The sequence below is a fragment of the Echeneis naucrates genome, chromosome 17, assembly GCF_900963305.1.
Source record: "Echeneis naucrates chromosome 17, fEcheNa1.1, whole genome shotgun sequence".
NCBI classification, from domain to species: domain Eukaryota; kingdom Metazoa; phylum Chordata; class Actinopteri; order Carangiformes; family Echeneidae; genus Echeneis; species Echeneis naucrates.
This window is the reverse complement of record NC_042527.1, coordinates 2,115,524-2,138,604: the sequence shown is the minus strand read 5'-3', so window position 1 is coordinate 2,138,604 and position 23,081 is coordinate 2,115,524. Positions and strand designations below refer to the sequence as shown.

The 23,081-nt window shown below is 41.9% G+C and overlaps 1 protein-coding gene across 1 annotated transcript; it reads right to left on the bottom strand.

Annotated features, from left to right (window-relative positions):
• LOC115057507 (cilia- and flagella-associated protein 251-like) lies at positions 1-23,081 on the bottom strand. Its single transcript, XM_029524659.1, has 4 exons — positions 23,070-23,081; positions 22,120-22,230; positions 57-1,075; positions 1-13 (listed from the first exon to the last, which is right to left on the bottom strand). Exons 1-4 carry the CDS (start codon positions 23,079-23,081, stop codon positions 1-3), a joined length of 1,155 nt encoding a protein of 384 aa, XP_029380519.1.

Below are 23,081 nucleotides of genomic sequence, written 5' to 3'. Positions count from 1 at the left end.
TTATGCCACCCGCCTCCTCATTGTTGGTGACATCAGAGGTTGCAAAAAGTGCCCACTTGTCTTTCCCAGCATTTCTGTCAGAGTAAACAATAGCCAGCTCAGCCTGGAGACAGTCATTAAAGTGACCGTCACCGAGTTCATCTCTGTTGCTGAGATCACGACCCCAAGGGTCTTCCATTTTGGCTGCTACTGGCTGCTGTGAAGGGTGTGAGGTAAAAATCAGGGGCTCTGATGGTGTAGGACATTGTAGATTGTCAGAAATGAAGGAGAGCACAGACAGAGCATCTGCTTTTATTTCTCGTTCTGCATCTCCACCATCTCCAAATTCTGCCTCTTTCTTTGCCTTTCCTTCATCACCCCCCTCCATCTTTTCTCTTCTTTTCTCTTCTCCTTCAATCTTTTCCCTTCCTTCATCTGCCACCTCAATCTTTTCCCTTACTTTATCGTCTCCCTCTATCATTTCCCTTCCTTCATCTTCCACCTCTATCTTTATTCTCCCTTCATCTTTGCCCTCTTTTTCTCTTCTGCAGCAGTCTTTGTTGTATGTTTTTGCTTTACCCCTGACTTCTAAATCTACTTTCCCTCTAGTTTTGGCTTCTTTTTTTATACCTTTTTCTTCAACTTGTCCATCTGTTTCTCTTCCCCCTTCTTTCTCTATTTTTATGATTCCACCTTCACCCTGTCCCTCAGTTTCTCCTGTTCCTCCACCATATTTGTTTTCTTCTCTTCTCTCTTTTTCTTCTTGTTCTTTACTTTTGCATAGTTTGTCTTTTCCTATTTCAGAATCGAGGTGGTCACATTCATCTCTGTCTGTTTTTCCATTTTCTTCCTCAGCTGCTTCTTCTTCCAGCCCATGGACTTCTGGGAAGTGTTGCTCCTCCACAGCGTGGCTATGGCTGCTAAATATGTTGTCTCTTTCCAAATCTGTTAATAGCAGTGGTGATGAACTAAACGCCATGGTAACTGACTGTGTGAGAGTGGGAGAATCGTCCATTTGGTTACAATTGCCAGAGCTACAATTGTTGTGGTTGTCAGTCAGCTCAGGTGTTGCCCTCCTTAAACCAGCTGTGGCTCTCTGTGGAAAGAAACATTTCAATCATACACATTTTCTTATAGCCCAATATACCTACTCTGATTTAAAAAGATAAACAAATACCATATTATTCACACTATGAGGCGCACTTAAAATCCTTCAATTTTCTCAAGAATCGGCAGTGCGCCTTATGTATGAATTCTTGTTGTGCTTACTGACCTCAAGCCAATTTTGTGTGGTACACTGCAATCTGTCAAAATGTTTTAGTGCAACTTTGGTAAGTGACAAAGTCGCTCCGCTTGATGGATTGTCAGAGCATTCCCAGCTAGTGTTGTGCGAGTCATGAACGAATTATTCAGTACTCGAGAATCACTTTACTGACTCATGAAGCACGATTCTTGGTCTCCACTGACTCATTCACTGACTCATCCCTGCTACCGCTAGTTGGTTGCACAGTTAACTGAAGACACCAATCAGTATGCCATTACTGTCTATCTGCTATTCTAACAGCTCTTGTAGAAACACATCAAGCTAATCATTGTAATTGTGGCAAAAGCAACAGTTCATGTTTTTTAACTGAACTCCCCATTTCCCCTGGCAAACCGTCACTATTTCCTTCCCTGCTATAAGCTGTGAGTGAAGGAAAAACATTCGTTACAAAGCTGACGTCAACCTAGCTCCACTCAAAACACAAGACTCACTAAGCTCACAGTACGTAGTGTCAGCGCGCACGAGTCGTTCACTCACCCCTCCCTCCGGGTCAGCTACAAATGGCTGCAGCTCGCAATATACTCGAGCCATAAAGATGAACGTATCACTCACTGACACACCCCCTCCCTCCTTGTGAGCTGAATCACGGCAGCCCGCAGTATGCACCTACTGGGTAACTGATTCTGTGACTCAAATGACCCAAAAACTCGATTCACTTTGTTGAGTGACACATTTAAACTCGATTTAGTCAAAAGAATAAATTTTACCATCACCCTAACCCTCCCAGCTGACACAGGGACGTTGTATTAACGTTGGTCCTTGGTTTGATATGGGTTGCAACGCCAGTCAACGTTAGATAACTAATCATGTAGTGCTGGCAAGCAACCATCATCCAACATTTAGTCAATGTTACCTCACTATAGTTAGACACTAAGCCAACGTTGGGCAATATAACGTAAACCCAACTTTCAAACCCATATCATAATCCAATTATAATCATATGCTGGGCTACAACATTGTTCCAACGTCACACTAACTGGCAATGATAAACCAATCCAACAAACCAATACCGGTATGTACTGTGCTTCAAAGAAATATTACTGTACATTAAAATGTGAGTGTATTTTTCTATATTTGTCACAACTGAACAATATTCTGAGTTATTGTGAATGAGTGGAATAAAGTTCAACTTACCTGACTGTTTTGTTTTGCTATGTTTTACCATACGCCTTATGTATGAAAATAGACCCGTTCATTGATACTGCGCCTTATGGTCCACAAAATACAGTAATACAAATAAAAGGTTCCATAAAAATGTAAATTTTTGGGGGGGGTTTAAATTAATTATGTAAGTTTATATCTTGCAAAATGAGAATTTGAGTGACGTAGTTGTATATGCTATCTAAGAAGTGCTAAAAGCAGCCAAAATAAAGAAAAACAAATAAACGAATGGTATACTTTTTCTGCATTTTTTTCTCAATTTGCACTTTTTAATTACATTATGATATCTTTGACTTAAAATTATGGCTTAGTCTTATTGTTTAAAAGAGTTTTCACTTACCATCTTAAAATTCTTACTCAACTTAAAAGCCAGTGTACAGAGATTTAGTGGCATGTGCTGTTAAGTTTGCAATTTGCAGCCAACTGCTTACTCCCTTTAGAAGAGAACAGTAAACGGTGAAGCACTGCATCGCTGGTGTTGGTTTGCTAAAACTATTACAATGTTACCTATATACCTACGCAGCTATTAAATGTTTTTATAAACCTTAGACACCTGCAGATAAAAACATATATAACAGTACAGCACATACCCACAGAATAAACAGATTAAAATTAGTACACACAGCCCAAAAATGTTCAAGTTTTCACATCATTACCACTGTGACACTGTTAAGGGCTCACAAATTGTCATGGTCTCTTGTCGGCATGTGCCAGCAGATGAGAGCTGTTGCTATGGTAACAGTAAATGTAGCTGTAGAAGCGGAAAAGCTGCTATAATCAGTATTCTTTTAGTTAAGTCACTAATAGGCCTTATAGAATGACCTTTTCCTATTTCTGAAGATGTTAATGAAATCTTTTCAACACTGACGTGTGTCTGTGTCTGTAAGTAAATGTAACTGTAATAATAATAATAATAATTAATTGTCATTTTCCCCAAGGCAGAGTTGGATAAAGAAATTACTATTGTATTAATCGCTTTCAAGGCCTTATTTAGGCCCTGTACAATTGGGTGACAGGGACAGTCCCTGACTGGGTGACCTGTACCTGGTGAAACTTGTGCCTGAAATTATCCATAATTTCAGTGGCGGAGGAAAAAAATGTTGAGCACCGACTATTATTTCGGTGGCCAATAAAACTAACCTGCTGATGTTACTACCAGAAAGCATGCACCTGAGAACTGAATATGTGGCAGAATTGTTTACTACAGACCAAAGTGACTATGAAAGGTTGGAACTCTAATGCCTCCGATTTTCATTTCAGAAATCTGGTCACCTTACCACACAATTATTTTCTGATGTGACCTCTTACTGAAAAGGACCCAGTGTTCAGTATTCCAATTCAGGGGCCTAGTGGAGTCCATGCCTACATAGGTCAAGGCTGTTTTAGCAGCAAAATGGGGACCAACACAATATTAGGCAGGTGGTGGATCATTGTATAGTGTATAATAAATTTATGACCGCAGGTTATTAAATCAAGAACATAGAAATGTTAAAAATCTGTCACAAAAAAAGGGAAATTGCATTGTTATTTATTACGCAAATAACACACTGGAATAACTAAATAGTCCTTATTCACATGTACATTAACCGAAAATCTGAATGTTTTATTTGAAATTTATTTGGATTAAACTTTTGTGCAACCTATTTTTTAATTTAATAAATTTGAGATCTGTTCAATCGTATTAAACTTTGGACTGTGGACTATGTTTCCCTGTGGGTACAATACAGCTAGCTTTGAAACCTTTTCCAGCCTTTCTAAGGACATAGACACAATGATGCTGACCAAAGAATTCATACTTGGACTTGTCTGTGCAGAGGACCTTCTTCCAGTCATCTACAGTCCATAGTTTGTGCCTCAATAATGGCTTCCTAGCAGCTATTTTTCATTTAAACCTTGTTCCTTCAGTTGTCTAATTTTGGTCAGTTTTGGAGACTTTCTCAGATTCTGATCTAGAAACATTAATCTTTGTCTGAAGATCAGAGATCTTCCTTCTGTCTTTACTGCTTAAAACCCTCCTCACTCGCAGATCTTGTGCCTGCCAGTCTCTATCATTGAGAACACTTTTTCACTACACATTTTGAGTGAGGAATTTCAAATTGAATTCACAATTTCATGCTCAAATTAGAGCCAGCACACTTGAATTATCTTAGAATGTTAGAAAATAAAGAATAACATACTGTACAACCACAAAAACAAATATTTCTGTTCAGGAATTCAAGTAAATTGTCAGACTGGTACAAATATAGGACCTCAACATACAACAGAGACTCAGTAACAGTCCCAACAAAGTCTTTATTTTTACAGACAGAGGCAAAGATGAGGCTCAGGCAGTTTACAAGGTCAAGTTTACAGGCAAAATTCAAAACCAGGCAATACAAAAAACCAGGGTGAAGGCACAGGTGGGGGTCACCAAACTCACAGGCAGAGGTACCAACAGGGAACAGGCAAACTCCAAAGGATCCAAGAAAACATGCTGAGTGAAACATGAAGAACACTAGGAAAACACACTGGAAACATTGGTAAGTAACACAACAAAGTTGGAGCAAACAGCTGAAGACTCAGGACTTATTTAGACAAGGGCAGGAGGATATGAGAGACAGATGTAAGATTACATATACATCCGGGGATGCTTCTCCTTCATTCACCTTGAGTGAATGTAGCCTTGGCCAGGAGGATTTGATGTCTTCAGGTGGTATCCACTGGTCACTGGCTGTTTCGGCCCTTAACCACAACAGCCTACCTGTGGCGGGCCGGCAGTGGTGGCCAAGTCACTGCCCATCTCCTCCTCCTGGCTTCCAGCTAACCTCCTCCCTCCTACTCCATAACCAGCACGAGGCTTTCTCCGCTGCCTCCCCCATCCTGCGAGCTGCAACCTTTCTGTCCCTCCCTCCCAGTCCGATGGCTGTGAACATTCTCCACACCGACTGGGCAGGAAACCCTCGACAGCCGACCTCAACAGGGAACAGCCATGCCTGCCATCCCTTCTCCCTACACTGGTGCAGAAGGTCCTGATACTTGGCACTTTTTCTCTCAAACGCCTGCTCACACCCCTCTTCCCATGGGACAGTAAGTTCTATGAGGATGATCTTCTTCGCCTCTTCTGACCACAGTACCACATCCGGCCTCAGGGATGTCTGGACAAACTGCGGGAACTTCAGCCTTCCCCCCAGGTCGACCTTCATTTCCCAGGATTGGGCCTTTTGCAGTAGACTGGATTTTGCTGTAACTGTGGTTGGTGGCTTTCCCCCTTCCCTTACAAACTGGATTGCTGTGGCCTTTAGATGTTTCTGCCGTTTCTTCTTCCTCTCCTGCTCAAGGGTGTCAGCAAGTGTCATGAGCACCTTGTCATGGCGCCACCTGTACCTTCCTTGGGCAAGTGCGGTTTTACACCCAGACAGGATGTGTGCCATGGTTCCTTTCTCCCCACAAAGCTTGCACAGTGGGCTGTCAGTCAGTCCCCACCTGTGCAAGTTTGCTGGGGTTGGGAGTGTGTCATACACTGAGCGCAGTAAAAAGGAAATGTGAAATGGTTCCAGCCTCCATAGGTCTGCCCAAGTAATCTTCCGCTTGGGGAGGTCCCACTTGGTCCAGGCTCCTTGGGAAGATAGCGCCACAGCCTTTGACCTTCGCCCTTCCTCCTCCAGACTTCTAACCTCCTCCTGGATCATTGCTCTTCTGTCCCTGGTTCCTGCTTTGCTCCACTGCTGGAAATGGGCTGCTCCAAGACCCTGCCTTCCTATGCACGGTGCTCCGATGATGTCGAGGATCTTCAGCATGCTCTCTGCTTGTGCGACCGCTGACTCAGCTCCCCACTTGCGGCCGGATCTCGTGGTGATCCCGGCATGTTTGATTTGGTCATCGTGGGAGTCTCTGTAGGTCATAACGACTCGGCACTTGGCAATCTTAAATTCCTCGACCACGGACGTCAGAGGAAGTTGAAGTTGTCCCGATCTGATGTACAGGCCTACTGAGGTGAAGCTTGGAGGAATCCCCAGCCACTTCCGGAGATACTTGTTGATTTTTCTCTCCATTCCTTCCACGCTTGTCATCGGGGCTTCATACACAGTCAGTGACCATGTGAGTCTTGGCAGCAGTCCATGTTGATAGAGCCACGCTTTAAATTTCCCTGGCAGTCCTGACTTCTCGATTCTCCTCAACCATTCCTCTGTCTGCTTCTCCATATTGACGATGTTGTTGTGATCGGCCAGTGATTTGTCAAACCACTTTCCGAGACACTTGATGGGGTTTTCCTCTAATGACGGGATCAGTTCCTCTTGCACATGCAGCCTAAACTTGTTGGTCAATTTCCCATTTCTGATCACCATGCTACGGGATTTCTTTGGTTTGAACTTCAGTCTGGCCCATGTTGCCACATGGTCCAGAGCTGCTAGCACCCATCTCGCCTCCACATGGGTCCTGGTTGTCACAGTAAGGTCATCCATGTAACCCCTTATTGAGGGTTGTTGAATGCCTGACTCCATCTTTGGACCCTTTGCCTCCTTTGCTGCAGCCGTAATCAGCAGATTCATTCCCATGACAAAAAGGATGGGGGAGATTGTGCATCCAGTCACTATGCCCTTTTCTAGGCTCTGCCACCGAGTTGTAAAATGGGCCGCCTTGAATCGCATCTGGATCCCTCCAAAGTAGCTGGTGATCATTCCCTTGATGTGTTGCGGGATGTGGTAGTGGTCTAGTGCTGCATGGATTAGGGCATGAGGAATAGATCCATAGGCGTTGGCCAGATCAAGCCAGACTACTGTCAGGTTGCCATTTCTGGTCTTGGCCTCGCGGATCATCTGGGTAAGAACACCCGTGTGTTCCAGGCATCCGGAAAAGCCAGGTATTCCGCCTTTCTGGATAGCCGTATTGATGTATTTGTTGTCCGTCATGTAAGAGGTCATCCTTTTGGCCAATACAGAAAAGAAGATTTTTCCTTCCACACTTAGTAGAGATATGGTTCGGAATTGCTCAATGGTTGAGGAGTTCTCTTCCTTTGGTACAAAGCATCCTTCTGCCCTCTTCCAGCACGATGGAATGGCACCCTTTCTCCAAATTCTTCGGAACAGCTTCCACATCCTCCGAAGGAGCATTGGGCACTTTTTATATACCTTGTAGGGTATACCGCTGGGGCCGGGGGCAGATCCTGTTCTGGCCTTCCTCACTACCTCCTGGACTTCTTTCCACGTTGGATCATTGGTATCGAGTTCCTTTTCTGGGGCCTCTACGCTGCTGATGGTTGGGTTACCTTCCAGGCGCTGGTTCCTGAAGATGTCATTGTGAGTCTCCTCCAGGAATGCCTCCACCTCTTCTCTCGGGCTGGTCAGCTTCCCAGATTTTGTCTCACCTAGAAGAGTTCTGGTGAATTGGAAAGGGTCTTTGATGAACTGGGCCCGTTTCTTCTCTCTGTCCCTACTTTTCTTCCGTAACCACTCTGCCCTTCTGAGTCTGCGTAAGCGATCCCGGATTTGACTCGTCAGGTCCTTGAGGCCTTCCCTTTCCTCCATTGGGGCTTTTTTGAATTGTCTGGATAGTGACTTAATTTCTCCCCTCATGCGCTTGATTTCTCTCTCTCTTCTGCTAGGCTGATGTACAGACTTACTTTCCACTTTCTTCTCCTCTACTCCAAACCGCTCCCTTGCCAGGTTATAGGTTATCGTTGTAAGAGTGCTAACTTTCTGCTCGGCTGTTCCCGCCCGTGTGGCTTCTAGTATCTTGTCGAGGTCTTGATCTAGTTGGTTCCATTCCTGGTTATCACTCATCTTGGGCCATTGTATTCTTTCCCTTGCAGGGTGTGGTTGGCTCACTGGATTGGCATCAGGTTCGTCCCTCCTGCGGTCTTGAGGTAACTCAGGTGCTGAGAGATCTCCGGTACTGTGGGGTTGATCCTGCCTGGAGTTCTCCTGCGTCTCACCAGGTGTTACCACTGTGCGCTGCACCTGTGCTCCCCCCTTTCCACAGGCAGTTCGGCTCCGATGGATATTGAGCCCTCTTATGTTCTTGCAGATTTTTCCACAATGACACTTTACTTCCAACGCCTCTCCAGTTAGCGTTTTCTGAGTGAGCAGTCTCTGTGTCCGTAGTCCGTTCCTGGCCGTTACCATTGAATCAGTCCGGTTGAGTCCCTCATCCTCCCCCCCTCTCGGGACACATAACACATTAGGGTGGGGACAGGTGATGAAACGAGCAAGACAAAACAGGGAAACAGGAAGTAAAATGATCATACATTAAACAAGAGGAAGACCTACCAAAAAAAAAATAAAAATAAAAATCAAGAAGTGGCAGGATGAACATGAACATAGACTGTAGATTGGCGTGACAGTAAATAACTGTAATTTGGCATCTATATCAAAAAATAATGTGCTTGAATTTTTTCTCAACTTTTTGTTTTGAAAAATAATGGCTACAACCGGTGGCATTGTGGTTGGCACTGTAGCTCCACATTAAGAAGGTCGCAGGTTCAGCCTAGGGCCGAGTTTGTATGTTCTCCCCGTGACTGCATGGCTTTCCTCCAGGTACTCTGGTTTCCTCCCATTGTCGAAAGACATGCATGTCTAGTTTAACTGGTCATTCTAAAATTGTCCGTAGGTCTGAGTGTGAGCAATGGACTAGCAACCTGTCCAGAGTGTACCCTGCCCTTGCCCAGTGTGAGCAGGGATTGGTTCCAGCACCCCTGCGACCGAGAAACAGATAAGCAGTTGAAGATGAATGAAGGGATACAACCAATAATTATATTTTAATTCATCATTATCATTATCATCATTACAGATATCATTTTGATTAAAAGGCTTGCGTATTGTAGTGCTCACTTTTGATAGTTGGTTATAAATCCTATGCAGCAAATTAAAGCCTGAAGTCCAAGCCCATAGATATCATCAGATGCTTGGTTTCATCCTTGGTGATACGCTACTACAGAGCTGTCTTCAGTTGCTTCGTGTTCATGCAGTTTTTTCTTCAGTTTTGTCTTCAGCCAGGGAAATTCATGTTCAATTGCATTCAGGTCAGGTGATTGACTTGGCCATTGCAGAACATTCCCTTACTTCTCCTTCATAAACTCTTAAGGTGTTTCTGGGGTATGCTTTGGGTCATTAGCCATCTGCACCATGAAGTTCTGTTCAATGAGTTCTGAGGCGTTTGGCTGAATATAAGCAGATAATATTAACAATACCTCCTGAAGAATGTTCTTGATCTAGCCAACTGTTGTGAAAGGGTTTTTATTGACCAGGGAACAAAGCTCATCGGCAAAGCTCTGTTCGTATTTTTTTATCAAACTTTCCCCTCAGTCGGGATATTCTCACCTTGTCCCACTGTTTCAAATTCATCTTGAACCTGACTTTATATCTGAGAGGAAAAGAACCGTACAGGTTTTGAAAAACTAAAAACAGAGGTATTTTCCTCTGTCACCTGCTGAGGGGTCATTTTTATACTTTTATGGTAGCTGTTGTTATAACTTTTCACCAAATCCTGTAAAACATCCAAGTATCTGCGGGTGTTTTTAGCGGTAAAATACCTCCACATTCTAGTTTTCAACATACGGCTAAATCTTTCCACCACCGAAGCTTTCAGGTCGCTGGAAGGGCAAAATGTTTTAACTTGTGTTTCTTCATCAGCCTCTGGAAATTCTTATTGAAAAATTCTTTACCAGAGTCCGTTTGTAACTTTTCAGGGGTCCACCTCTCTTTAAAAACAGATTGAAAAGCATTCGCAGTCTCCGAGGCGCTTTTATTCTTTAAAACTCTCAAGTAGGCCTTTTTGGAAAATACATCTATGACCTTCCAGAGATAATGATAACCGTCGTTGTGCTCGGCCATAGCCTGCATATCGTAGAAATCGAACCATCGGTCGTGGCACAAACACTCTATTCCTGGGAAAATTTACTCTGACCGGCTTATGCAGAGTAAAACCATCCTGCTCTGATAGAAATTCTTTAACTTTTTCCACATTTACTTTTTTACCCGTTTCATCTTGCAAGGCTCTGCGGAGTCTGTCCGCTCCTCCAAAGCTGCCCGGGTGAACCGGGTTATGATATGCTTTTGTCATGATGCTTTTCTCAGACATGTTAACACCCGCGCCTCTCCAGAGTTTATGAAAAAATCAGCGAGACTCTCCTTTTTTTAATACAACTTTTATTTTTCATAAAGCATCAGAAATACGGTGCAAATATATGATGGTTCAAAATATATGAAGCTTCAAAATACATTGAAAATATATGATGGATCAACACACACACACACACATTATAATATTTAAACATCGAGGCTGTACAAGGTGGTCCTCATCACCGAGGCTCCAATGGTGGCTCTAACAACACAATGCAGCTTCAGCAATTCATTCGAGACGTGTGTAGGCACATTGTTTCGAACACGTCGATTTATGACATCTACAATCAAAGCATATATCATAAATAGATTATCCACATTGTCATAATTCATCTCTCTGATCATTTCATCAAATGCTTCGGGTAATCCGCAATTTTCCACAATAATCTCCCATTTCTTAAACTCTTCTCCGCCGTTCCACAGGGTGAAGGCTTCTTTGATGCTTTTCAACTCCAGAGCATTTCCTTTTTCAACCAGTTTATCGAACAGGTCAGTGATTTTCTCATTCATGCGTCTTTTGAATTTCAGATCGTCGAGAAAGGCTTCTGCCAGACCTTGGATCCTCTCACCCGACACGTGGATGGAGCAATTTTTCAAGCCCGCGGCGATGGTGGGAAGAAATTTATCCGTCCAAAGTCTCTTGTTCACCTGCTCAAAGTACTTCAGGTAGAAGTAGTCTGGCGCATCCTCCAGACACCCGTGCTCCCTCTTACTGGGGTGGCCGGTGATACAGCCGTAGCAGATTTCCGAACAAAAAACGGAGATGACGTGGTTCAACGGATGAGACACCACGGCTTTCACTGTGTTCAAAAGAGCGGCGGACAGCCGTCTGTCGGTCACATCCTCTCTCTCCGCTGCACTTTCTGTCGAAGATTGGCTCGCCTGCGGGGAAGGGGGTTAGGGTTAGGGTGTCAGGAGCAATCTGTGTAGCCGTCTGGGAGTTCGGCGGCATTGCGAGATATCTGCTGAACGGATAAGGAGCGATCCAGGTCAGATGTCTTTTCCTGCGAGACCACAAAGTCAGTGGCCTAGGAGGACGAGGACTTGGCGGGCGGACCGTTGTCAGTATGAAAGACATGATTTTATGTTCTTGTTCTCGTTGTTCTTTTTAAAGTACGGCTGAGAGGAGGCGGAGTGACTCGCACGCCATGTTAGCCATGTAAGCATGTTGGAATTGGTCGGGAGGAGAAAGAGGAGGAGGCTGAGGAGTTATTCGTAGGCCAATGGCATAGAAGGGGTGGAGTCTAATAAACCAGATTTTTTTCTCACCAGCAGAATGTCTCTGAAATGCTGACTGCTCGCAAACAGTGTATTCCTCCATCACCGTCAGCCAGTTCTTGAACGGAATGTGCAAACATCTCTGAAACACTCTGCACTCCAACACAGACTTGTCCTCATACCCTTCACTCACCCAACAGGCGGCTCTGTAGTACCATCGACCCGACGGGGTGCTCTTGGTCTCCCACACAATGCTGGCTGCAATTCTTTTTTTCGGAACTCCTGATTATCCCTCTTCTTCTTCTTCTTTTTTCGCACCATTCACTTTTAAATTTGTTACACCCACCAACGTCAGTGCCGACCAGTCTGTTGAGGTGAGTGTCGCTCTCGATCCCATCGGGCTGTAAACCTCATATTTTTCCAACTGGTAAAAACACATCTCTTGAGAGGTATAGTTGAACACGTACCCCCAGCCTTGGGTGCTGGATTCTGAATCTGACACAAATCTGTCACCCGCTTCTTCGGAGCTCCTCGTAATTCATGATAACTCATTACAGGAGTCTCGCCGATGTTCGGCAGACTCTGATTTCATGTTGTTTTCAGCCATTTTTCTTACTCTCGCAAAAAAACAGACCTCAACACTTTTGCTTTCACTGCAGCACACCTCCAAGCTCTTTGCCTGTCACCCTCTATATGAATTGAGCGCCATTCTGCTTGTGCCTGCCCCCGGCATGATCTGATTGGTTGTGACCTCATTGCCAGGGGCGTGGAAACACTAGGGGAGTGGTCAGGAGCAGGGAAACGCTCTCATTGGTCGAGAGGGGAGGGGCCAAAAGGTCAACTAAGATCAAAGGACCTATCAAGTTTGACAAGAAGGTGTACATATTGCTCTCTGTGGTCTTCTGGGTCTTTATGTGTTCTGGAGCTCACCACTGCATTCTTTCTTTTTAACAAAGTACAAATTACTCAATTTGGCAAAACCTAATGCTTTTGTTATCTCTCTGGGTTTGGTTTGCTTTTTCAGCCTAATGATGGCTTGCTCCACTGGTAGTGACAGCTAGTCGAACTTTATATTGAGAGTTAACTTTATGTGACTGCAAACACACAAATGCCACCCTTGAAATTAACTCTTGACCCTTTACCTGCGCCTTGTAAATGAAATAATGAGAGAATAACACATGCCTAGCAACAGCTTGAACAACTGAGTAGCTAATCCAGTCAAATTGCTTTTGACCCTTGAAAGGTGAAGTGCACATTTGGTTGTAAAATTTGTAATTCCTAAACTGTTGTTCTGATAAGTAAATACCCTCAAATTAAAAATGAAAGCACATAAAGCACATCTTGACTGTTTCATTTCAAATACATTTTGGTGGTGTACAGAGCTGTAATGCACCACCTGCATGAAATGAAAATTGTTTCAGCGTCCAAATAATTATGGACTAGATAAATATACATCAGGGACATGTGGACTGAATTGACAATTGGTTGTCTGTGGTTGCTAACTGTTAACTGAACTGTTCATTTTGAAGCATTTGGTCTTAATGGTTTGACCACTATTCAATGTCCCTCTCAGTATACTGTCAAGTCAGTCACAGATTGCACTCTCTCTGCAGAGTCAGCTCTTTTGAGTTATGTTGATGATATGATGATTTGTGTTCTGTCAGAAGAACCTTGCAAAATTGGTACAGTAGCAGTACTCAAACATTTGGCAGAAAATGGACATGTCTTTAGTATGCAAAAACATGAATTTGCTCAAAAAACCCTAACCCTAACCCTAACCCACTTTGGGATATGTGATCACACCAGAGGGCAAAACCCTCTCTCCCAAACATACAGCAGCAATCCAATCAGAACTTTGGGCTTGCCTACGCCTACTATCACATTTAAAATTACTATCACAAAATTACTTTGTGGAGCAGAAGGACTGCTATATGACATCAGAGATGGCAGCATAATGGAGGGAAGCTTAGGTCTGGTGCCTACTTTTCCTCAAAACTGGATCCTGTAGCAGCAAGTTTCCTTGAAAGCTGTATTCGCATTATGAGACATTGTAGGTTTCTCTGATGTGACGTTCATGGTTCCCCTGGTACATTTCTTACAACTAGAAAATTAAGGCAAACCACATGACTGTCTTGAAGTTCATCATGAAACATTCACCCCAAGGTCTTATCTGTTGAATGCATGCCCTTGCCGACGCAGCTCTTGAGCTGTTTGCTTATGGTTCTGCCACTTGCTCACCTGAAATGGGCAAAAGTCAGGTTGGAACTGATACTGATACTGAAGTGAATATCTACACTGATTCATGTTGTTCATTTAGTGCAGTGCATCGTTTTGGATTTTTGTTTTGTTTGATTTTCGCACCCCACTCATGTTTATACTCTTACTTACTCTTATACTGGACGCTATTTTGTTACTCAAACCTGTGTCTGTTGTTAAATGTGAAGCTCACACTTCTTCCTTTGATCTCTTTTCTGTAGGAAATGCAGCAATGCATGCAGCAACAAAAGCAGCATGCTCATTGGGCTCCTTCTTTCCCCTCTCTCACTTGCTCTCTACATCAATTGACCTTGACCCACATACTGATCTTCTCTCGCCAGTGCACTGGAGTCCTCCCAGTGGAAACGGTCAGGTGCTGTTTTTAAGGGTGGAGTTTTGACAGGCCTTGATGGCAAGTCCTGTTTACCAGGGCTCCCATTCATACTTATGTATTATCTCCCAGAAGATACCTAGTGGGCAAAGGGATGATGAGTACTGCTAACAATCCAAACTGGTATACCCGAAGTTTTTAAACATTTGCGACTGATTTTTGCAGAAAATATGTAATTTGTGCTGCAAATAACGGCTCTTCAATTAAAATTCCACAAGAAGGACACTGTCTTCCAGATAAACTCTTGAAGCATTTAAATGTGTATTTTATTTAATGAACTCCATCCAAAGGGAAAAAATATTTCATGGTGATAGAGTGCATGTTCTGATAAATTACAACTTCTAATTTGCATTTTTCAACTCTCCTTTTCCTTTTCCATCACAAGTTTTTACAGAACCTCAAATGTGTACTTCAAGTTTGTTGGATAACTCAAGTCCAGTGAGTACATGAGGCCAAACAAAATGGCGAGTGCATTTGCAGTGGTACCAAGGTCAAGGAACACTTCAACACATTCAATGATTATTCCAACATCTACCAGGCCATCTGTGGGCTCTGCATCTTCCATCTTTATGGCAAAGATTCCCATGACTGTCTGTTCCATAGCCTCCTGGTTGTCTTCAACATCCTTAAAAACAGAACAAATAAAAAATCAGTTACAACAAACACCAGGTAAGCTTGATATGCTATTATTCTTTGGTATAAACATATTAAAAACTTCTAAAATTAATATCACATCTTCAGTTTCTGCAGAGAAATTATGTAGGAAGCATAGGCCAAAATACTGTCATGTACTACAGTGTAGAACAAGGAAAATGTGTAAGGGTGGTTATATTGTGGGAGAAAGACAAGGTTCAGAGGCCTTGTCTCTGTTCGTGCGTCAATATGAGAATCAGGACCTGCTCTGGCACCTAACAAGTCAAAACAATAAGTAGAAGACATCTGGGTGCCAGGACAGAGAACTACACCACACATATGCACACAGAGCTGCACAATCACTATGGTTTAAGTTCAAGATGAGGGTGAAGGCTATCCACACAACACACACACACGTAACCTGTCCTAGGTATAAGAAGCATGTCACATGTTTTGCTGGTTGGTTCTGTCTCTGACTACGTTGTTAGTAGGGCTGATGTGAATAAAGACCTTCTAACTGTGAGAACTATGGTCCCAATCAGTGATGAGCTGGTCCATGATAAGCGTATATATTTACACATTTGCAGCATGAGAGCGCAGATACAACAAGGCTCCACACACACAATATGGCTAGTATGGATGTTGGAGATGAGTGAAGGGCAAAAATTCTTACTTTGTAATACATGCATCAGTGCATCTATGAGGATAGATTGGGGCCATCTTAATCAGTGTAACTTCAAGAAGCAAAACAGCTAAAAATGTCTTGCCATCAACTAAATGAAAGGACTACAACTTCCAACAACATAGAGCTGAGTGATATAACTTACAATCAGATTCAGTTTCATAATTAATTGATTCTTACCTCATTTTTTGATAATTTCTTTCTTTTTTTAACACTGCCCTCAATTCAATATCCAGCTGAACAATTAAAGCTAGGATGTTTTTAGTCAAAGAGTCCACATCTTTGTGAATTTAAAATACTTTAAGAACCACAGATGAAATATTTATGTCTAGGCTATTTATTGAATATTTTAAAATAACAAAAAACATTTAAATCTCTAATTAATATGATTTTGCTCATGTTGGTTATTTTGGTTTGAGCTAATTTTGTTGGTTAGAGGTTCAAATGTCAGTACTCAGTTATTTTTGGTTAATGGAGCATCCTAGGCCTGGGCCATGTATTGATATTTTATCACTATCGTGACATGAGACTAGATATCGTCTTAGATTTTCAATATTGCAATATTGGGAGATAGCATTCATGTTATCTTTTTCTGGTTTTAAAGGCTGCAGCTGAGTAAAATAATGCATTTTTTTTACCTCACCAGACCAGTTTTATTTGCCTTTACCGTCTTGTCATTATATCCACATTACTGATGATTATCAAAAATCTCATTGTGTAAATATTTAGTGAAAGCGTCAATAGTTAACTATACAGAACTGATGCAATATTGGTAAAAATATCCAGATATTTGGCTCTGTTGGTATTGCCCATGCAATAGTTTTTCATGTTGATACTGTGCAGATGACTGTTAGCAGAATTGTCTGTGTGAGATTTGGCACATGTGGCTTCAATTTAGGACTGTCTGTTTGCTATCACTTTACAGAAAAAATATATTGAGATATATTGCACATCACCATTTAATTAAAAAATCTCAAGATATGAACAGCACATTTAAGTAACAAAAATATTCATGAGTAGACTTATATAATAAATAAATATACCTTGAAGAGCCACATATGAATGCAAACTGTCCAGCCCTCAAGCTCAGAAATGTAGGGGAGACCTGTAATATCATTCATCAGACTTGTGATTAGAAAATAGCAAATCAAGCCACAATTGAAAATAAAATTCATCAATTCTCCAGCCTTTAATTCAAAAACAAATATGGAAATACCTTTTCTTCTATAATGCTTTCAGATTATAGTACATTAGTTATTTTTCCAAATCTATCATAGACTTTTTCTATTTTTCATCATGTACCACATGCATCAGCACAGAAGCTACAGGGGCTATGTGTAATGTCAGAGACCGCAACTGGGAGTACATTGAACTACTGCAAGTTCACAAATAGAAATTAGGGATTTGACAGTTGTTCTACTGCACTTTCACGGGTAAAAGGTTGTAAAAACACAGGTTATGCAATGCCTGGAACGGCATTTCACACACAGCTATTACATTACTCTTGAATTGCTGACCTGTCTGTCCTGACGGAGCCTGATGCTACCTCATTGTTGATCACCCAACTCATTCACTCTGCTAGCTTACCATTAGCGATTGGCCTGCAGCTAAATTACAAGTTAACACCGTTTTTGAATCTAGCCATCAACAAAACTTTGTCCCCAACTTGTAAACCAGTTATCAACACATTTTTTAAAGGCAGTCTAACCTTGCAACCCACACAATGTGTTTTTTGGAGGGGAAAAAAAAAATGCATAAAAGTAAACCAAAGTCATACTGAATTTCTGGAGGTCACTAAACTAAAATTATGTATGTTTCATCTATTTTGGGTTTTTTAGATATGTATCATGAATGTGTGATAAACTGGCTTGTTAAATAGCTAACATGAGCTCATATGCTCTATGCTATATTTTCGAAAGACAAATACAGCAGCACCTGCAATATCACTGTCAAACCATGCACTATTGTTCCAATATCACATAATGCATAAAAATATATACTTACTTTGACAGAGAGACTGATGTCTTTTCAGAATGCTGATGGTTTAGACCTTGACCTTGATCCATGCGATTCACTTGCCCACTTTCAGTATCAAAATGTACGTGAAATCAGCATCTGAGCGTGTGCAATGTCCAAACAACGGAAGGCCATCTAGGACATCCTTGGTGTGTACAGAGGTTATTGTGTGTTTCATTTATCAGTGTTATGTTGTATTTACTTAGCTGGCTTCATTTGCTTGAACAAGTTTTCATTATAAGTTACGCTTAATTAGGTGGACTACATTTTTACCCTTTCATGTCCTGCTCAACCGTTTGGTAGAGCACATCTTAATATTTGAATGTATTTTAATACTTTTACCATGAAGTGTCATCTCAACTGTCAACATTTTTATTTTGTTATAATTGCCCCAAGGAAATAAAAATACAACAAAATAATTTTTCCATAGCTTTTTTCTTAGTGAGGACATTGAAGGGTTAATACCAAACACAGAAATGTTGATTAAATTTAACATATATAAATTTTTTAAGAATTCCTAGAGTCCACTTTTTTGAGTGCACCATCAAAGTGAAGCAGGCTAAGGGCTGTGAAGACACAGGGTTGTTGTAGGTAAGTACCAGAGCTCTTCCACATGTGCATGCAAATTAGAAATAGACCATTGTCTTAATCCTTTTGAAATAGTGTTTGGAAGGCTTACATGCATGGGAATGGGTCCGGTAATACCACACTTGACAACTGACTATTACGAAGATATAATGTTGAGATATTGTGCTAACTTGTCAGTTGCCCTCTCAGCCCTTCAGGCACAGATGAAAGTTAGCACAGCTAGCACAGTCCAATATCACCTGAAGCCAGGAAGCCGGGTGTTCAATCTTCAAGGACCACAGGGTAAAGCACTGGATGCAAAGACACGGCACAGGCCATTTCCGAGTTCAGCTGACCACAGAGACAGCAGTAAAAGTATAAGGAAGATTGACTTGGATCCACGCAAGTCTTTGCAGCCCAGAGAAAGGAAAAGAACCAGCTGCTGTCACCAACTAAGAGGCAAGTATGAAATAGCGCCTTCCTCAACTAGCAGTGTGCCAAATTATGAGTATCAGCTGTGAAAAAGGCCTGTGTCACCAGAGGAAGCAGCAAGTCACTCACCTAAAATACAAATACCTCAGTGAGAGGGGCAAAGTGCGAATTGGGCTCTGCCTGCAGTCTTATTTCAATAAGACTCATTCACAGGTGTGACAGTTTGTGGTGACATAGGAAACAAATTGTGATGCAAATGTGGACTAAACTGACCTAAATTGGCTCTTACAGTTGTTGAGGGCTTTCATGGAGGTTTACTTCATGTGGTTCCTACAGTCTGGATTTTCAAGACCAGGCTTAAAACTTTTCTGAATGACAGAGCTTATAGTTAAAATGTTAAAGTCCATCTACTCTTTAGCTATGCTGCTATAGGACTAGACCGCTGGGGGAAGCACTGAGCACCTCTCTCTCCCTCTCCCCCTCTCTCTCTCTAACCTTAACCCTTTTGAATATCCCCTCCTCTTGCTCTCATTCTCTCCCTACTCTACCCAAATTTGCTTGTGCCTCTCTCTCCCTCTCACAACCCAACCAGTTGAGGCAGTTTGCTCCCATAGGAGACATGGAACAGAAAATTATGAAAAAGGACAGCTTCCTCAACAGCCTAAAGTTGGGCTGGAGCTCCTGACTGGAATAATAGCTTTCCACAACCCTTGGCAAGCAACAAAATGCTTTGTTTGTAATGCGCTTTTTCACCAATATTAACTAGAATTTTGAATGTATTACCATCGATGAAAAATCTTTTCCACAGCCACTTCAGTTTCCTGAGTTATTGGATTGAGAAAACAGATGAACTTGAAGACACTCACACAAACATGTGAGATAGAGCTCCTAGCTGCTGTATAAAACGAGACAATGGATCTGTTTCTTCTCTCATCCCAGGGTTGCAGTTCTTGCAAGAGTAATGAGCGAAGTAACTTTAGGATTATTTTATCACTGCTGACAACTAATTGACTGGGTATTCCAGTTTCCTCCTACAGTACAAAGACATGCATGTCTCGGTTGACTGGTGACTCTAAATTGCCCACAGAAATGATTGTGAGTCAGAGTGGTTGTTCATCTCTATGTATTGGCCGTGCAATCTGTACAGGGTGTACACCGCCCTCATCCAGTGTTAGCTGGGATTGGCTTCAGTAGTCCCTGCAACCCAGAAATGGATAAGCAGTAGAAGATGAATAAATGAAATTCCCCCTTTCAAAAATATGGCTTGCAGCACCCCCAAAGCTGTCTGAAATCCCCCTGGCTGTGGCACCATCAATGAAACATTTCTAATTGAGGAAGTGACCACCCCCAGGGTGGATGTGCTACAATTCACAGATACTGTAGCCTTCACATTCATCAGATCTGCCACTTTAGACTGCTCCTCACCTAATTTTGAAAGCTAAGAAGACCCTAAGGAATAAGCACAACAGTCCAATTACCACAAGTTTCAGTTTCAACCTGTCTTCTGATAACTGCTGACATTAATCCTTTGCCTGAAATCAGCGTAAGTGTGTATCAGTGAGTGACAGGGGTTAGTGACCAAGTGTAATTACCAAATTTATATTTTAAGTCCCTTGTCATTACAGACTAAAGATGTAATATTACTGTAATGTGTTGTTGCCTGAGGCTATTTTGGAAAACGTTGAAACTGGATGTTTTGTTGAAAGAATGCTTTCAAAGGTTTAACACATTTTTTCAAGAGAAAATGTTTGTTGAATGTTGGGCTGGTGACCTCTGTTTTGTCTCCAAATCTGCATTCAGCCCAACCTATCTTCTGTGCTCTAAAAACTGCTGATTATGTCAGCATGTAGTTGTGTGAATATGGATATTAAGAGTCAATTCTAGCCTCTCTCTAAAGGTTGCACATTGATTAATCTCAGGATTTCATAAATCAATGTTTAGACTGCCCTCTGTGTAAGTTAACAAAGAGAATGAAATGAAATGAATCGAACGTGTCTAGCCTGTATCCACAGTGCAATTAATGAGAAATTCATTTAGATGTCCTCTTAGAAAACATATTGAAGGCTGAATGAATTCATGTAGGCATTTTTAAAACTTTAAAGCTGCAGCAAAAACTGAGCTCGAAAATTTTGTTTGGTCTCTGAAATTGGAAACAGGAATTTGTAATGAACTTATGGGGGAATCTGTTGGGTCTCTTAAATCATTTTATTAAGAGTTTGGTCAATACCTGCTCTGTATGTAAACTACATTGATGTATGTTTGGCACTGTATAAATTAATCTGGTTTGATTTGATTTGATTTGATTTTATCCCATAGTAGACAGTGTCAACTGTCACAGAATGAAATCAAGCAGTCAGTCAGCATGTTCAGAGCATCAACCTGGGTCAATCAAAGCTGAATGGAATGTAGCCATTAATGATGTTATTAGTTATAGTTATAGTTAGAGTGACTGCACTATAGCTGCCTGAACCTAAAATTGCCCCAAAACATCATTTACGAGCATGTGGAAAAACAAGTCTTATTCCAGTCCATGATAAGTTTATCAGGCAATAAGGCAATACTAGTTAAAAACAAACAAAGTATTTGTTTACTGATGCATTAGCTCTAAATGTATTTGTTTATGTAAAGTAATGTGACAGCTGTTCCTCTAAACATCTGTCTGCTTTGAATTGCAGGATCAGCTATGATTATCATTTTCAGTTAAATAAGAAAGATGTTCAAATATGTTGTTGATCATTACATCTGAAACATTTACTTGATGATAGGATGTATTGAGGAAATTTGAGGACATTTTTCTCATGTAATTCAATCAATCTAGCAATATAGTCAAACTTGGGGAACAGTTGGAGTTATTAGCAGCTCTTGGTTCTAATCCAGGTGTCTAATCACTGCTTGTTTTGGATTATTGGTGGACCTCAGTCAACTCTCTTAACATGTCATCAGTCCAGTGTGTGTGTGGTGACAAGATTATAAAGATGCTACTGCAGCCAAGGACTAAGTGAAACAGCTGCCTCATCAGTCAGAATTTATTATTTTGCTCTGCACTGTCACTGCTCTTCCATGTGTATTTACAGTCTGTTGAAGCTTCTCTGTTTTCCTGAAATATTCTTCCACCCTGACTCTTACATAACACAGCAGCTTCAAATCGGGCATAGACCTAGAAATTTGACAGATAAGCGCTGGGGGTGGAAGCAAGGACAAACGCGATTTGATGGAAGCTCGAGTTAAGCCAAAGCCTCGCGCACAAGCTACATGGTGCCCGCCAAACACGCCCCCAAATCTCACCAGCAAGAGAGACCTTAAGCCCCGGGGCGGAATGGAATTTCTGATCGAGACATCGTAGTGGTGGTGTTCAGTTACCTACCAACAGCTTCCAGCACAGCAGCCAAAACGAGATCATCTCCAAACGGCCGCGGCTCGCGCATTCCTCTCCACGTCTTCCTAACGGAAACGCGAGCAGCCAGGCGGCGACCCGCTGGCGCGAGGAAAGACGCATACAAGCTGATAGGTGCCACTGCGCCTTTATGCTTGAGCGTGATGGAGAAAGGTCGAGACTGAGAGGAAGGGAGATGGAATGCGGGGAATGATATATTGAACCGTACTCTTGTCCTGTCGGTGAATTAGAGCAGAAGACATAAATCCATACTGTCGGACTACTGTAAATGTCTCTCTCTCCCTCTCTTGCTCCGATACTGTCCTCCTACTACCGTTTCACGCGCATGCCGCAATGGTCTGTTTCCGCCCTCCACGCTCAACAACACTGTGAAGGATTTGCTTCATTTGGAAAAAGAGGTCGCTGGTATAGGGATGGAACTGTGCTTCACTTTATGTAGAATGTGTTATTAAACAAAATAAATGAATGGAAACCTTTTTTTGGCCCTCAGGGAATTTGTTTTGCACAAATGAGCACAAAAGCATGTACCCATACATACCAGCACATAGGAACAACCATTGGCAAATAATAATAATAATAATAATAATAATAATAATAATAATAATAATAATAATAAAAGATATGATTTTGATCCATATTGTATAAGTGTCAGGTCCTAGAATAAAATGTCAGAGCTTTTTTAGCAGCTGAATGCTATGTGGGGGAAACAATGTATGTCTCTTATAGTCCTCATGCCGGGTGTGCTTTATCTCTGCCTTGAAGATAAAAGCATATATTCTAAGATCAGAAGGTGCCATTTATCAGCTATCATCTCAAGAGTTACATTTGTACTGTATACTGGTCTGCCGTACAGGGAATACTGTGCATTGGTTTCCCAGTTATTTTACAGCCAATTTTACAACCTTGTCCAATCGCCGTACCTGTCCCGGCAT

What these genes read in the sequence shown, in the direction of transcription:
- LOC115057507 (XM_029524659.1), bottom strand. An exon ending in TGCTGTGCTGGAAGCTGTTG is followed by an intron (nt 1,076 to 22,119) that starts GTAGGTAACTGA and finishes TTCTTTCCACAG; the next exon opens with AGAGCCACAGCTGGTTTAAG.